The 17,478-nt window shown below is 43.3% G+C and overlaps 1 protein-coding gene across 2 annotated transcripts in view; it reads left to right on the plus strand.

The window, feature by feature from the left end:
* Positions 1-1,984, plus strand: part of KLHDC8A (kelch domain containing 8A) — a 120,318-nt gene extending 118,334 nt beyond the window's left edge. For both annotated transcript variants that reach the window (XM_082245668.1, XM_082245669.1), the window contains exon 6: positions 1,356-1,984. In XM_082245668.1, the coding sequence (XP_082101794.1) occupies positions 1,356-1,549 (194 nt within the window). In that variant the 3' untranslated portion in view covers positions 1,550-1,984. The remainder of the gene's footprint in view (positions 1-1,355) is intronic.
* Positions 1,985-17,478: the final 15,494 nt, after the last annotated feature.

The following is a 17,478-nucleotide window of genomic DNA, read 5'->3' on the forward strand; positions in this document are numbered from 1 at the left end:
GCACTGTTCAACCCATTATCGAAAAATGGAAAGAGTATGGCACACCTGCAAACCTACCAAGACATGGCCATTCACCTAAACTGACAGGGCAAGGAGAGCATTATTTAGAGCAGCAGCCAAGAGGCCCATCGTAACTCTGGAGGAACTGCAGAGATCTACAGCTCAGGTGGGAATCTGTCCACAGGACCACTCTTAGTTGTGCACTCTACAAATCTGGCCTTTATGGAAGAGGGGCAACAGGAAAGCCATTGTTAAAAGAAAGCCATAGTCCCGTTTACAGTTTGTGTGAAGCCTACCAAGGGACACAGCAAACATGTGGAATAAGGTGCTTTGCTCAGATGAGACCAAAATTTAAACTTTTTGGCCTAAAAGTAAAACGCTATGTGTGCCAGAAAACTAACACTGCACCTAACCCTGAACACACCATCCCCACCATGAAGCATGGTGGTGGCAGCATCATGTTGTGGGGATGCTTTTCTTTAGCAGGGACAAAGAAGCTGGTCAGAGTTGATGGAAACATGGATTGAGCCAAATTAAGGGCAATCTTAAAAGAAAACCAGTTTGAGTCTACAAAAGACTTGACACTGGTGCAGAGGTTCACCTATCTGCAGGACAAAAATCATAAACGTACAGCCAGAGCTATAATGGAATTGTTTAAATCAAAGTATATTCATGTGTTAGAATGGCCCAGTCAAAGTCTAGACCTAAATCCAATTGAGAATCTACGGCAAGACTTGAAAATTGCTGTTCACAGACACTCTCCCTCCAATCTGACACCACTTGAGCTATTGGGCAAAAATGTCACTCTTTTAGATGTGCAAAGCTGGTAGAGACATACCCAAAAAGACTTGCAGCTGTAATTGCAAAAAAAGGTGGTTCTACAAAGTATTAACTAAGGGGGGCTTAATACAAATGCAGCCACACTTTTCAGATATTTATTTTTTTTAAATGTTGAAAACCATTTATCATTTTTCTTTCACTTCCCAAATATGTGCCATTTTGTGTTGGTCCAATAAAATACATTTACGTTTTTGGTTGTAACATGACAAAATGTGGAAAATTGCAAAGAGTATGAATACTTTTTCAAGGCACTGTAGGTACCAATAGACATATATTGAGGAGATCATATGTAAACAAGCAAAAAATATATATATTGTAAATATTCCCATATGCCAGTAAAATATGCATGTGAAGCAGAATGTTGCACAAACAAATTAAATAAAAACAGAGCTGAATATAATAAGGGGTTTAAGAAGTTATTTCCAATGTAAGAAAAGAGCACTAATAATGGTTCATGAAAAGTACAAAAATACTATGATCACAATTTTTATCATTTTAATGATCATATCACACAGGAAACCAACCAACAGTCCTGGAAACAGCAGAAATATTCCATCCTCTGAAGAACCGGTGGGAAAGTCTTAGCCCAATGCCAACGCCACGGTGTGCCTGTGCCTGTATTGTCCTGAAAAATAGGTTGTATGCAATAGGAGGAGTAAACCAGGTTCCTAGTTCTGCTGTAGAAATGCTGAGTGTGGTGGAGACTTGACTAAAGTTTGTCTTTTAAGTGGTAGTTGTAAAGCCTGAGAGATTAAAAAAACCACAGCACTTGCTATATTGAGGAAGCCAAATTGTTTGTTGGTAGAATAATGTGCATTGGTATACACGAGAATATCTATATGCTCTTAGACTGCTAACCATGTAAAAGGAATACAGATAAATTTGTCTAATATGAATGATTTTGATGTATTTTTTGTTTTCTTTTTTTTGACAACTGGCCAATATATGAGCTAGGAACAGTCCCAATATAAAACATACAGAGCAACTCCATTAATTACGGATCTCTGCATTTTGAGTGGCGTAAGTCAAGATTTAGTTCTATTGAAAGGACGTCACTGCTTTGTGGGTCTGAGCATTGAAATCTGTCCAAATTAGGCGTAATTGTGAATCTAGCCTTTAAACTATATATAAAGCCAAAGCTTTTTTTTTTTTTTTTTTCTTTGACTTGAAGCGGAAGTGTAACATTTTTTGTTACTGTTTGTGTGCCTGCCATCACCCTCTTTATCTTTCCTGATCATGGTTGTCATTGGAACAGGGAGTGATAGGAAATAGAACATTTTATATTTTCTCACTGCAACAGGAGGAGAAATCTTCCAATTCTTCCAAATGGGGGGGGGGGGGGCAGGGGGTAAGGGAAATCTACTTAATTAGACACAATTAGACACAGACCACAAAAAGTAAAAAAAAAGCACACAGGGAAGTTAATCATTTCATACTCTAGTCAAATGTCTGTGTTCTTTTGAAGGTTTACTAAAGTGCAGATGAAAAAAACTTTTTCTTCCTGTGCACTCCAATCAAAATGATATAGCATAAGCTGGCTCTTGTTTCTCTTGACAAGCAGACACTTCACTGAGAGCAAATGGTGATGAGGTATCTGTTTAATTTGTCACAGTGCTGGAGCCATGTTACCACCTCAGACCTCACACCTAACATGTTCAATATGTGCTTGTGTCCTGTGAAGGGTTTATTTCTTTTTATCCATACAAAAGTAAAGAATCAACATCTGGTAGCACAGATTATTCAAAATCTGTGCAAAATCACCTGTGCTTTTGCTACACAAATAATATCAGGGCCGCTGTTAGTCAATAAAATAAAAATCCCATGCTGGCCGCTGCTAGTCAACTAAGAGGGGCTTTGGAGTGTGCAGCGTCAAAAGGCGAGAGCAGGGAGGAAAAGGGGGTGCTTGTGTTGCTGGGGCACTGAGGGAAGAGGTGTATAGATGGGGGGTTTGGTTGACATAAAGAGAGAGGTGTGTGGATAGAGGGGGTCTGCTGATACAGGGGGGAGAGGTGTGTGGATTGGGAAGGGGGTCTGCTGACACAGAGGGAGAGGTGTGTGGTTTGGGGGGGGGGGGGGGTCAGCTGGCACCGTGGGAGAGGTGTGTGGATGGGGGGGTCTGCTGACACAGAGGGAGAGGTGTGTGGAAGCGGGGTCTGCTGACACAGAGGGAGAGGTGGGGGGTCTGCTTGCTGGCACAGAGGGAGAGGTGTGTGGAGTGTGGATGAGGGGGAGTTTGCTGGGCACAGAGTGAGAGGTGTGAATGGGGGGGGGGGTGAATTGTTGTGCAAAGAGGGAGGGGAGTGTGGATGGGGGGGTGAATTGCTGGGCAAAGAGGGAGAGGTGTGTGGATGGAGGGGGTGGGGTCTGCTGCCACAGAGGGAGAGGTGCAGATGAGGGTGCTTGACACAGAGGGAGAGGTATGTGGATGGAGGGGGAGAGGGTCTGCTGGCACAAAGGGAGAGGAGTGTGGTGGGTGGGATAGGGGGGTTGCTTGGGACAGAGGGAGAGGTGTGAATAGAGGGGGGGTGAATTGCTGGGCAAAGACGTAGAGGTGCGTATATGGGTAGGAGGGGTCTGCTGGCATAGAGGGAAAGGTGTGTAGAGTGAGGATGGGGGGGAGGGTTGCTAGGCACAGAGGGAGAGGTGTGGTGAATGGGGGGGGGTAAATTGCTGGGTTCTGAGTGAGAGGTGCGTGGATTGAGGCGGGTGCTGGGCACGGACTGAGAGGTGTATGGATAGGGCAGTGCTGGAAATAGAGGGAGAGGTGTGTGGATGGAGGGGGGTGGATAGGAGGGTGCAGGGCACTGGAGGGAGAGCTGTGAATAAGAGGTGCTGAGCACAGGAGGGAGAGGTGTGGATAAGGGTGCTGGGCTCAAGAGGGAGAGGTGTGGATAAGGGTGCTGGGCACAGGAGGGAGAGGTGCGGATAAGGGTGTTGGGCACAGGAGGGAGAGGTGCGGATAAGGGTGCTTGGCACAGGAGGGAAAGGTCCAGGTAAGGGTGCTGGGCACAGGAGGGAGAGGTGCGGATAAAGGTGTTGGGCACAGGAGGGAGAGGTGCGGATAAGGGTGCTTGGCACAGGAGGGGAAAGGTCCAGGTAAGGGTGCTGGGCACAGGAGGGAGAGGTCTGGATAAGGGATCTGGGCACAGTAGGGAGAGGTCTGGATAAGATGCTGCAGGGGATGTGTCATGGGATGAGAGCAGAGAAAGGACCATTAATAGATAAATTCACCTTTTAAAAAAAATAAATGCACATCCTTTTGCAGTTAAAAAATGTGCATTTATTACTTTTTTTCTTTTTTGTTAGGAGCCTGTAAAGCATTGCAGCTATGATCAGCATATCACAGGTGCAATGCAGGGCTCCTGCAGACTGTCAATGTAAGCTGTCTGCTCGTACCTCGTACAAGCAGGCAGTTGCACACTGACAGGAAGCATCAATAAACTATCTAGAATGCATCAACAGCAAAGGCCATCGGTATTTGTAGCTTCCCATTCACAGAACGCTGTGAATGAATGATGCGGCCAGGTGGGTGGAGCCCTGCATGCCTGCTTCTTTTTTAAATTGTGACAGCAGGTGCAGGGAAAAGATCCCCAGCCTACTGTCACAACGTGAAATCGGAGGGGTTCGGGGGCAGCTGCAGCAGTAACATGTTACATGCTGCACCCTGAATACGGGTGTAACATGTTATAAAAGGTGAACTTATCCTTTAAATATGTCATTTACCGGCCTCTTTCATTTCTGAATAGGTAGTGATCACTGACTGTCCATTCATAACTGGAGCGTAGTAAACTGTTTACTATGCTTCAGTTTGGGAATGAATGGGAAGCTCTGTACAGAGCTATTCCTGCCCTTTCATTCTGTGCAGCTGAAGTTGCAGAGGTGGAGATTGAGGGCTCTGTCTCAAATGTAAAACATCAGAGGTCTGGTTAGACCCCTGATATTTCACCAAAGCCCTCTAAACAGGGCTCCTAAAAAATTGTCAAATTAGTAACATTCTAAAAAATAATAATTGTGCATAAATCAAAGGCCAGTTTATAAATTTCCCCAGTACAGAGCTAGCTCCCTAAACTTCTGCTTTCTCCCCCCAGTACAGAGCTCTTCTCTCCTCCTTGCCCAGTGCAGAGCACCCCTCTCTTCCTCTTCCAGACCTTTTCCCTCCTCCCTGTCCAGTGCTCAGCACTCCTCTACCCCACAGAAGAGAATGTACAGTACCTTACAGTAGCAAGTTAGGCTGCCTGCGCGGGCTTCAGGAGATGGTGCGGGCGCGAGGCTGGAGCTGTGTGAATACCCCGCTCCCTGCTTTTCCTCCTCCTCTCTTGTAAATGCAAGGAGCGCAGGAAGGGTTGAGTGTGCCGCTGGTAGAGGATCGCTGTCACTTATAAAACACAAAAGTCGGTGCTTCCGTGTTTATAAGTCACAACTGACAGTAGTGATCGGCAATGCAATGGGCCAACCTTGGAGGTCAAGTTCTGGCTGTAACTACTGTATTATAGTGAAACTTGAAGCTGCTAGCTGGCCGGGCCCCCCTGCCAAAGTCTAGGGCCCAGGCCTCCTACAGTAGGCCCTAATGTACCCCCTTATCAGCGGCCCTGAATATCATTACCTCCTAGTTAATCCAACATGATTCAGTCATTTTTGACAATCTTTGCAAATCATGTTTGGATCTGTTGCTTGCTTTTTCTGGCCACCTTTAAGCCAAAGACAAACATAAATGTCTATGGGTAGGGGATGACTCATAAAGATTAGGCTGTTCATTTTACAAGGGAATATTCACTTTGCAAGAGAACTTTCCCTTAGCTTAGTAAATGTGCCAAGAATACCCAATTGTGTGCAAGGAAAATTAAAAAAAAAAATTGCATGTACATGATTGGATGATGGAAATCACCTCATTCACTAAGGTACGGAAACATTCCCTTGCAAGCTTGAAATTCCCCAGCAAAAGTGCTTTGCCTTTAGTAAATCTACATCATAATGTCATAAAGTTAATAAAAGAAATCAGAATAGAAATGCTCGCCTTATTAAACGCTGCTATGTCCAGTGATGGCGAACCTTGGCACCCCAGATGTTTTGGAACTACATTTCCCATGATGCTCAACTACACTGCAGAGTGCATGAGCATCATGGGAAATGTAGTTCCAAAACATCTGGGGTGCCAAGGTTCGCCATCACTAGACGCTATCGGGATTAGGATGCCGGCTGCATTCCTATATAAGTGAGATCTACAGAAAATAATGAATTTAACCAGGTGTAAGGAGGAGGCACAGCCCAAATTTCTCAAAGTATATTTCAAGGTATACAAGGAGATAATATTGTGTAAGCAGATTTGAAAGAATTAGGTAGTCAAACTTGAATAAGATAGTATTACAGTGTCAGCAGTGTATCAAGATGATTTTATAATACATGGTTAGCCTGTATAATTTTTGTGAAATTGCAAAAACTGTTTGTCATGGGTTAAAAAAAGGGAGACATATTCAACTGTAGAATTGATGGCTCATTTGAATTATTGTATACTTGTATATCAAGCCAGATAAAAGATGTCCAGTGATGGCGAACCTTGGCACCCCAGATGTTTTGGAACTACATTTCCCATGATGCTCAACTACACTGCAGAGTGCATGAGCATCATGGGAAATGTAGTTCCAAAACATCTGGGGTGCCAAGGTTCGCCATCACTAGACGCTATCGGGATTAGGATGCCGGCTGCATTCCTATATAAGTGAGATCTACAGAAAATAATGAATTTAACCAGGTGTAAGGAGGAGGCACAGCCCAAATTTCTCAAAGTATATTTCAAGGTATACAAGGAGATAATATTGTGTAAGCAGATTTGAAAGAATTAGGTAGTCAAACTTGAATAAGATAGTATTACAGTGTCAGCAGTGTATCAAGATGATTTTATAATACATGGTTAGCCTGTATAATTTTTGTGAAATTGCAAAAACTGTTTGTCATGGGTTAAAAAAAGGGAGACATATTCAACTGTAGAATTGATGGCTCATTTGAATTATTGTATACTTGTATATCAAGCCAGATAAAAGATATTTTAATGTTTTTCAACTGAAGGTATATTCTATATTAAACTAAAAAACATCAAATAAAATTTGAGTTCAGCTTTAATAAAAGTGCAGTATATAATTGTAGTTTAAAGCAATACAGGATGCCATACATATATATATTGTATATTCAAATCGAAGAGTAAACCTAACACTGTAAATGCATTGTTCTTGATTTTACCATGCATGGTTAGCAGACCAGGTATGTGTACTGATTCGTATATTTATACAGAAGTTTTATCTGTATAATCAGTTTTGTAATAAAACATAAAGAAAATATAAAGCTGTCAGCTGTATATCCCACTGTGTGATGAATAATAAAGTATTATTAGGTTGACTGACAAAAGTGTTTCATTTCACAACAAAACAAAATGCAACAATAATTGCACAGAAGACAGAAATGTGAGTTTTCCTGGTCAAAAACTTTCAAAGATGTGTCTTTAACTAAAAGCTTGGGCATATTTTATCAATAGATGTAATTTTTACAGCATCATACTTTTCTTTTCTCAGGTTTGGAAACACTGATATTGCTTATACTGCCATCTAGTGTACAATAATTGTCAAGCTGGAACTATAAACCCTGTTTATTTTATAAAGTTAAAAGATGCATACAGGTGCATCTCATAAAATTAAAATATCATCAAAAAGTTTATTTATTTCAGTAATTTAATTCAAAAAGTGAAACTCATATATATATGCCAAGTCCTGATGGAAAATAAAATATCCATAAAGCTGGTCAGAAGAGGGAAGCATGAAGTGTTCTAGAACTTCCTGGTAGAGGGCGGTGCTGATTTTGGACTTGATAAAACACAATGCAACTTTGAATCTGTGCCTCTCCACTCTCCCTCCAGACTCTGGGACCTTGATTTCCAAATGAAATGCAACATTTTCCACAGTCCGTGATGATTTGGGGAGCCACGTCATCTGATGGTGTTGGTCTGCTGTATTTTAACCAAGTCCAAAGTCAGCATAGCCCTCTACCAGGAAATTCTACAGCACTTCATGCTTCCCTCTGCTAACCAGATTTATAAAGATGCTGATTTAATTTTCCAACAGGACTTGGCACCTGCCCACACTGCCAAAAGTACCAATACCTGGTTTATTGATCATGGTATCACTGTGCTTGATTGGCCAGCAAACTCGCCTGACCTAAACCCGTAGAGAATCTGTGGAGTATTGTCAAGAGGAAGAGGAGAGACACCAGACCCAACAATGCAGACAAGCTGAAGTCCGCTATCAAAGCAAACTGGGCTTCCATAGCATTCCTCAGCAGTGCCACAGGCTGATCGCCTCCATGCCATGCCGCATTGATGCAGTAATTCATGCAATAGGAGCCCCGACCAAGTATTGGTATAGTGCATACTATACTGTACATAGACTTACTTTTCAGTAAGTCAACATGTCTGTATTAAAAGTATTTGTTTTTATTGGTCTTATGTAATCAAATTTTCAGACACACTGAATTTTGGGTTTTCACTAGCTGTAAGCCATAATCATCAAAAATAAGAAAAATAATTGCTTGAAATATTTCACTCTGTGTGTAACACATCTATATAAAATATATGCGTTTCACTTTTTAGATTGAATTACTGAAATAAATGAACTTTTTTATAATATTCAAATTTTTTGAGATGCCCCTGTATGCATCTTTAAACTTTATAAAATAAAGAGTTGTCTGCTAAAGTCTAGTAAACATAGCAACCAATCAGTATTCACTGTTGCTGATTTGAGACTAATTCAAGATGGGTGCTACTTGCATTTTATATGTTTAACTGCACTTTAAGGCTTACTTTTAGCACAGTTATTCTTTAAATAAACCCCTAAGTTTTATACTTAGTGGTCATCACCCCTCCATGATATTAACTGTTTCAGGTCATTGGGATATGTGTGGCTGCCACTGCAGACGTCTCCTGGCTAGGTTTTTCCTGCATAGAAGACCCCCCCATTTATTCCCATGTAAAGTACCTCATCATTCGAAATCTGTGATGTAGGTGGCCATCGTCCCAATGTAAACACAATATACAAAAGACCCCCTAGTAAGGTGGGACTATACGGGCAACCAAACATCAACAATAACAATTGATTTAAAAAAGACACCCCGATGTAATGCGGGGATGTGCAATGCGTTTCAGGGACACGTGAGATTGTGACATCACCACTGAACGTAGCCGCCCGTCATGATGGCGACTGATCAGCTGTCAGAGCGAGGTCACTAAGAAGTGGGGCTCGGAGCACCTGTTCCATGACCCCCTTCGCACGCCAGGAGAGAACTAGTCAATCACTGGCGGCACCAGCCTCCTCTCTAGGACATAGTGATATGTACATGTGAGGAGACCATGACACAGAAAGGAATCCATGCAGGGAAAAGGACAACCCAGAAGAATCAATATATTTACCTGGAAGATATATCTGCCAAAATTGTGTAAAAGGAGGATCTAAAAAGCTCAACAGATGATTACGATTGATCTTGGATTACTCTATGATATCAGTTCATTTCATTGAACTTGCAATCAATTGCAAATATATCCCATATAAGACAAAGTTTGATAACATTGTAGGAAAGGTTTTAAAGGAGATACAATAATACTGATATTTATAGACCAGAACAGTGACTAAAGGAAGACATGTCAGTGATTTTAGAAATCTCCCATAGACATATGTGACCGTTATATGTATAGGCAAAACTCTATTTTTTTCACAACCTTCTGATTTAAATCCCTCTAAGAATGGACGATAACTGAGAAAATCATTTAACCCTGGAAGTGCAGTGGCGTGTAAGTCCACTATCCAACGTGCCTCTCTTTGCAACAAGATTTTATTACAATCACCTCCCCTGTTATTGGGGTGAACTATGTCCAGAATAAGGAATTTGATCTGAGGGCATATACCTAAATGGACATCCCTGCAGGGCCGGCCCTACCTAAAGGCAAGGTAGGCGCCAGCCTAGAGTGCACATCGGTCAGGGGCGCCGCAAGGGTGCCCCGCCCCCCACGTGAGTGAAGCCATGACAGTTGGGCGGGCTCTTTTCCCTTGCTCAATCCACCGGAGATCTCAGGCAGTGCCCCCCGGCTCGCACTAGCTTTCTGTCTGCTCCTATTTCCTCTCAATTGGCCACAGGGGAGGGCCAATCAGAAGAGCCAGAAGCAGCACTTTAAACAGGGCTCCAGACCTCTGCACTCGGCTCCTCCCCTCCCCCGCAAGCCCGTAGTGTGTCCGGTGTGTAGAGTTGTCCCCAGTCGTGTCCCCTCTCTGGAGCCCGACACCAAGTCATGCAAGAGGCGACATGCAGCACTATACACAAGGCTCCACCCCTCTGCACTTGGCTCCTCCCCCAGGAGCCTGTAGTGTTCCTAATGTCTGGAGCTGTCCCCTGCCGTGTCCCCTCTCTGGAGCCTAGACAGAGAAAATACTGTACTGTAAACCAAGACTGTAGTGTGTGATCAGGATGGAGGGATATCTAGGAAGGTCTGATCAGAGTGGGGGGTGTGATCAGCTTTGGGGGGTATCTAGGGGGTATAATTAGAGTGTGGGGGGTGTGATCAGAGTGGGCGGGGTATCTAGGAGGGTGTGATCAGAGTGAAGGGGATAATTGGGGGGTGTTATCAGAACTGGGGGTATCTGGGGGTGTGTGATCAGAGTGGGGGTGGGTATCTGGGGGTGTTATTAGAGTGGGGGGTATCTGGGCGTGTGATTGGGGTGGAGGGGGTATTTGGGCGTGTGATCAGGGTGGGGGGTATCTGGGGGGTGTGATCAGGATGGAGGTGTATCTGGGGGGGGGGTGTGATCAGGGTTAGGGGTATCTGGAGGTGTGTGATCAGGATGGAAGGGTATCTGGTGGGTGTGATCAGAATGGGGAATATCTAGGGGGGTGTGCTCAGAATGGGGGGTATCTGGGGGTGTAATCAGAGTGGGGGAGGGTATCTGGATGTGTGATCAGGGTGGGGAGTATCTGAGGGTGTGTGATCAGGATGGAAGGGTCTCTGGGGGGGTGTGATCAGAGTGGGGAATATCTAGGGGGGTGTGATCAGAGTGGGGGCGAATATCTGGGGGGTGTTATGAAAGTGTGTGTGTTATGGAGTGTGATCAGGGTGGGGGGGTATCTGAGGGTGTGTGATCAGGATGAAGGGATATCTGGGTGGGTGTGATCAGAGTGGGGGGTATCTAGGGGGTGTGATCAGAGTGGGGAGGGTATCTGGGTGTGTGATCAGGGTGGGGGTAATCTGAGGGTGTATGATCAGGATGGAGGGGTATCTGGGGGGGTGTGATCAGAGTGGGAGGGTATCTGGGCGTGTGATCAGGTTGAGGGGGGATCTGGGGGGTGTGATCAAGATGGAGGGGTTGGGGAGGATGGATTGGGGATGAAGAAATAGGTGGAGAGGAGCCGCAACAATCTCCACCCCACCACCCCTAGTCTCCTACATTTGCTGCATACATATCATGTCCAGGGCTCGTGACTGACTCCAGCTCAAAAGTGGTAGCAGTCATTAAAAAGATAGGGTATACATAGGCAGGGCAAAGGGGTGGAGTCAGGGGCGGAGCCAAGGGGCGGCAAAAGGAGGTTTCGCCTAGGGTGTCAAAAATCCTTGCACCAGCCCTGATCACAATCAGGGTGGCATGCATTATATTTAAGCTTTCCTACCTTCTCCACTATCTCAAAGGGTCCCTTCCCCTTTGTGAAACACCCGCTCTCCACAGTAAGCCTAAATATAATCCCCAGGTCTGGACTTTCTTACCTTGGCAGACCGGTGGTATACTCGATTTTGGGCCCTTACAGTCTGTGCCCATGTTTATATAGTTACATTAGAAATGGAAGGATTGAGAAACAAGGATTTCGGACACACTATTTCTATAAAATCAATTTTTATTTAAGATTCAATTAAAATCGCAGACTGATACAAACAGTCCTGTGTTGAAAAAGACTGAAGACCTGTAAATGGTTTATATTGTAGGGTATAACGGTTCATAAGAGTGTAAACCTCAATTTACATACAAATTGATCTACAAAGTAATTAACAATTGGAAAACAAACACGAAAATACTTCACATCAGAGGATTCCTGCTGACGGATACCCAATTATACAAGGTGCCGGTCAACCGGGTCAACTGATGTCGTAATTAGTTTTCACCGTACAGTATTTACAGTTTTGCTCAACATGTTTCGCTTTACTTCGGAAAGCTTCATCTGGAGCTATTACTAGACTTCTCTGCATGAAAGATACAAATATATTTTAAGAAAACATTTGAAATGCATCATTTATACACAGTTTCACACAGTTTTTCCATATGTATATCTGTTACATTGTAGTTTTAGTCCAAAATACATTATATATCAACACATGACACATCCATCATTAGACATTGGGTCAGCTCTAGGATCAGGAGGGGCTGCAGGAGGCATGGAGGAGCAACCAAACTGTGATTGCATGTGGGGATCCATACCGTAATTTCAATTTAGTAAAAGTACATATATATTAAACATTTCCTCACAATATACATACCTGTACATTGTATGGTGAGACATAGATCTCAGCTTTCTTGATACTTAACGAGGAGGGTTAATGTGAGTTTACAGGAAGCTCATATGATAATGGGTGGTCATTTACACAAAAATAGGGGTACTCTCTTGTGTTCAGTATCTGGACAGAATATAGAAATATATATTTACTTATAACAAAAGACTGCTGGTATTGGAATAGAAAATATTGCCCAGTGTTAGTGAATTATAGATCACTCATATGCATATATGTAAATCAGGTGGAAAAATAAGTAAAATAGATTAGATTAGGGCGGCAGGGGGAAATGTGCACATATAGTAACCCCAACCGGGTAAATCACGCTGTTCCCCTAAAAAAGGGGATATGTAAAGGGTTAACGTTTTACATCCCCAGTATGGGGTAAGTAGTAGCCCACCAAGAAGAAAATAACTTAGTTAAATAGTAGAAAAGAGGCATGCACTGAAAAGGATATGGGGCCATGCAATAAGCTGCTTACCAATAACCAGACAGTTGAGGACCTGCTGTGTTTCAATTCACAGCTACTAGGGCCCAGTAAACTATGTGTTGTAGAGGAGGTAAATGATGAAGTAGAGAGCGTCAGACTATATAGACTTGCTGAAAGCATGATTGTAGAATAGGCGTGTGACTTACCCCATATTGAGCTCCTGTTCGTGTACACATATCACCTCCCCGGATGGGGAACCGCCGCCATACAAGGGTGCGTACCTCACGCCCTTAAATGGCGTGGATCCCGGGCGGTTTGTCGCTGATGTCGCCGCCCCGGCCACTCCCCCGGGTTTGACTGCATAACCGGTGCGGGGACACCACGCACAGGTCATCCATCATTATCATCGGGGGTAAGCGAGCATGCTAGGCAGGATCTGCCTGCATATTCTACTCAGGTGCCACAGGAGGTCACGCCCACGAAGGGCGGGGCCCCACTGCGGCTTGTCTGGCCGCACATGCATCAACTGCAGTGGCTGACACGCTCAATGCCCCACAGCGCCTCTATAGGTCCCAGTTACAACCACATGATGGAATAAACGCAACATATATGCAATTGTATGACATCTAAAAGACAAAACGAACACTTTGACATTACTTGTCCATATCTATATTTGTACATACGATGTCCTGGTTAACCAGGCAATCACAACCAGTAATAGCGGATAAAACATTAAGTATGCTTTATTTTAAATATGAACTAGATATAAAGGTATGGTATCTCCTAACAATGTAGTGATTACCTACAGAAGGATTCAGCGTATTCATGCAATTTTTTGAAAACACTCCTATATTTGTTCCCCAACCAGGAGATTCAAAGTTTATTGGCACAGAAAAATTCCTCAATCAGCTTCATTTTAAAGATGTATAGTGGATTTCTAAGCTCGCTGCGGCACTAAACTCTAGGATAGAAGACTAATATATGTATCATGTGTCGAGACGGGGAAAAGGAGGGGAGAAAGATGATCACACACACTCGGGCATGAACCTCTAAGACCGATAATATTGTGTATGTCTCAACCCCGCATTTTTGAAGATTTTTCAATACATGTCACACTATACTTAGATCATTTCAGCACTTACAAAAATGATCTGTATGACTGGGTTTCATTTAAGCCCGGTCTACAGGTAGCATTCAAGCGCTCTATCCAGAGCGTTTCCCTCTGGAGGATTCTTCTATCCCAGTTACCCCCTCGAGGGTCTTGGGGGATAATGTCTAGCACGAAAAATCTTGCTTTTTTGGGGTTAAATTTGTGATACAGGTCAAGGTGTCTGCTCACGGGTGTGATCATCTTTCCCCCCGCCGACACGTACACATGATCATTGATTCTTTGACGTAACTCTCTTATAGTTTTACCTACATAAAACATGCCACAGGCACAGTACATAAGATACACTATTCCGCGGGTGCCGCAGTCAGCTCGAAATCTTGGGGTTAGGGTCTCCCCATTTGGTAACGCATATCTTGACCCCTCCTCTACCCATGGACATAGGGCGCATTCGTGACATTTATAGGTCCCTCGGGAGACTAGTTTATTGTTTTTGGTAGGCTGGTAATGACTTGCTGTTAACTGATCTCTCAGAGATCTGGTTTGTCTAAATACAATATGTGGATGTTTACCAAAATATTTTTTTATAACGGGGTCATCACGTAGGAGGTGCCAATGTCGCTCAAGAATATCTCTTAAAATGTTTTAATGGCTCGAGTACTTGGTAATGAACTTGACAGTAGGGTGTGTTGTTGCTGGTTTAGCTCTAAATAGGAGACTATTCCTATTTTGGGAAAGGGCCCTATTATAGGCTGTACGTAGAAGTCGTTTACTATATCCCCGAGCTGACAAGCGTTCTCGCAGGAGATTCGCCTGTATTTTGAAATCATTGTCAGATGTACAATTTCGCCGTAAGCGGACATATTGGGCATATGGAATACTGCGTATCAGCGCCACTGGATGGGCACTAGATGCATGCAGTATCACATTTCCAGAAGTCTCCTTACGATATAGATTGGTAGTTAAATGTCCGCTTGTTTGTTTGATCACCGTCAGGTCAAGGAAGTTCACTTTCAAATTGTCAATTGTGCATGTTAACTTCAAATTGAAATTATTTACGTTAAGTAGGGTAATAAATTGATCTAGCATTTGTTTGGAACCCGTCCAGACTACAAAAATGTCGTCTATAAATCGAAACCATACTGCTACATGTAAAAAGAAATTAGATAATGTTTCATCAGATGTAATATGTCACTCCCACCCCCCCAGGTACAGGTTGGCGTAGGCCGGGGCACAACAAGTGCCCATGGCCACGCCCTGTACCTGGAGGTAGTGGGACCCATTGAACGTAAACCAGTTATGTTTCAAAATAAACAAAAGTAATTCCAAAAGAAAGTCACAGAACGGCCAAGTGCGATGGTCTTGTTCATATAGGAAGGTCCGTATCATCCCGACGCCCTGCTCGTGAGGGATACTGGAGTATAAAGCCTCCACATCCAAGGTCACGAGCAGGGTGTCGGGAGGAACCACCATGTCCTCAATCATCTTTAGAAAGTCCAATGTATCCTTGACGTACGACGGTAATCCCACAACATGGGGCAGAAGAAAAAAGTCTACCAGGCGACTGGCATTCTCGGTTAAATTCCCAATACCCGAAACGATGGGTCTCCCAGGTGGGGCCATCAGATTTTTGTGGGTTTTCGGGAGAGAATAAAAAGTTGCTTGTCTCTGGAATTTGTTGTTTAGATAGTTATAGCAGTCTTTGTCTATTAAGCCAGATTGATATGCTCGTCCAATTATATCCAAGTACTCTGCCTGAAATTTTGTCGTTGCTGATAAAGGAATTTTTCTGTACCATGTTCTATTTGTAAGGATGTCCAAACACATTTGTTCGTATCCCTCCCTGGTCATTAGCACCAAATTGCCCCCCTTGTCTGAGGGTTTAATAACCAAATCTGCATGGTTTTTCAACCTGCTGATTATTTGGAGTTGTGGTCTTGTTAAATTATTTTGTATGGGGTATAGTTCACATTTCCTAATCTCTCCCACAACTGTGGTCAAGAATGCCCATACATTTGGATTTGTAGTTAGATCAGGGAAATTGGTCGATTTCGGTTTAAAGGATGCCTGTCTTTCACTTGGTGTGGCAATTTGTGGATGCTGGCTGGGGGATTGGGAATCTGAAGGATCCCCTTCCTCCTATAGTAGAATTAAATCTCGTAGAGCTCGGAACTCTTGCATAGTGAAATGCTTCATTTTTTTGGAAATCTCCTTTTCTTGCAAGTTGCGTCTTCTATCTGGGTCAAATATGTATCTGTATGTCAGATTTCTGACGAACATATAGAGGTCTTTAATCGTTTCGTATCTATCCATAGGCATAGACGGACAAAAAGTAAGACCAAGTTCAAGAATTTCTTGTTCTTGTGGGGAAAGTTGGTATGGGGTTAAATTAACAATGGAGAATTTTAAGTGGGAAGGTTCAGTGGTGTGTTTAAGTGAAAATTTGAGGCCTGTGCCTGTGAGGCAGCGAAATGTGCGTCAATTGGGGTTTGTCTCGATGTGACAGTATTTGGTGTGCCCAGTGATGGTGCAGTGTTGGATAAAGAAAGTGAATTGGCCCCTAAGGGTTGTGTGTGAAGATTGGAAATGGGTTCATGTGATACTAACGTGGTTAAATTGGTATTGGTTGAGGGTTGTAACATCTGTATTGCTTGGAGGGCAAGACCTCCTAGATATGGGTCCTGAGCCTCCATAGCTTCTTGTGCCAGAGTGTCAAAAAGTTGGGATACTTGTCCAATTTGGGTACCCCCTACTGGATGTTGAAATTTAAGTGGTTCATCTGGTCGCTTTTTAGAGCGTGGTGTGTAGTTGCCACCCTCCTGTTGTCCACGTTTACGTGTTGCTACGTCTATTTTAGGTCTGGTATCTTGATTAGATTTCACCGATAACTTCGATTTGTCTGACTGTACGGAGATCGAGGAGGAGTCCGATTCCCAATCGGTCTCCCTTGGTCCCGAACCTGGTAGGGATCCTCGGGGACCACGTGGGAAACCATTAGGCCCTGGCCAGCGGTATGCAAACCCTTCCGTGAAGGCCATCTTGTCCTTCAGGAAATTTGTTAGTTTTTTACAAATAATATCCCCGTTTAGCTTGATACCATATTCCTTAACCTCCTTCCATATTCATATTCAATACTCATATTGTACATGTTTTTTTAGATTTTCATTTTTTGTGTATAATGAAGTTAGTTCTGCGTCTAGGATAGCTAGATCTAACTTGCATTGGGACACTAGTAATTGACATAAGTCAGTACTGCATTTTGTTAGAATGCGTTCCCAGTGAGTCTTAAACTCACTTGATGCATTATCGAAGGAGGGGAATAAATGGATTCTCAAGCCCATAGGGCATATATTTGCTTGAATATATTTCAAGAAGAATTCTATATGCCAGTATAGATTTGATTTTTTCTTTAGTAGTTTTTTGACTGTGCCTATGTATTGATTTAGGTTAATATCATCTTTGACCGGGATCTTACAGGTAAATTCAATTTCTGTCATGAGACCTGTCCATGCATTTCCAATGAAATCCATAGTTGTG

This window comes from Pelophylax lessonae (genome assembly GCF_965119305.1).
Source record: "Pelophylax lessonae genome assembly, chromosome: 2".
In the NCBI taxonomy this organism is placed as follows: Eukaryota; Metazoa; Chordata; class Amphibia; order Anura; family Ranidae; genus Pelophylax; species Pelophylax lessonae.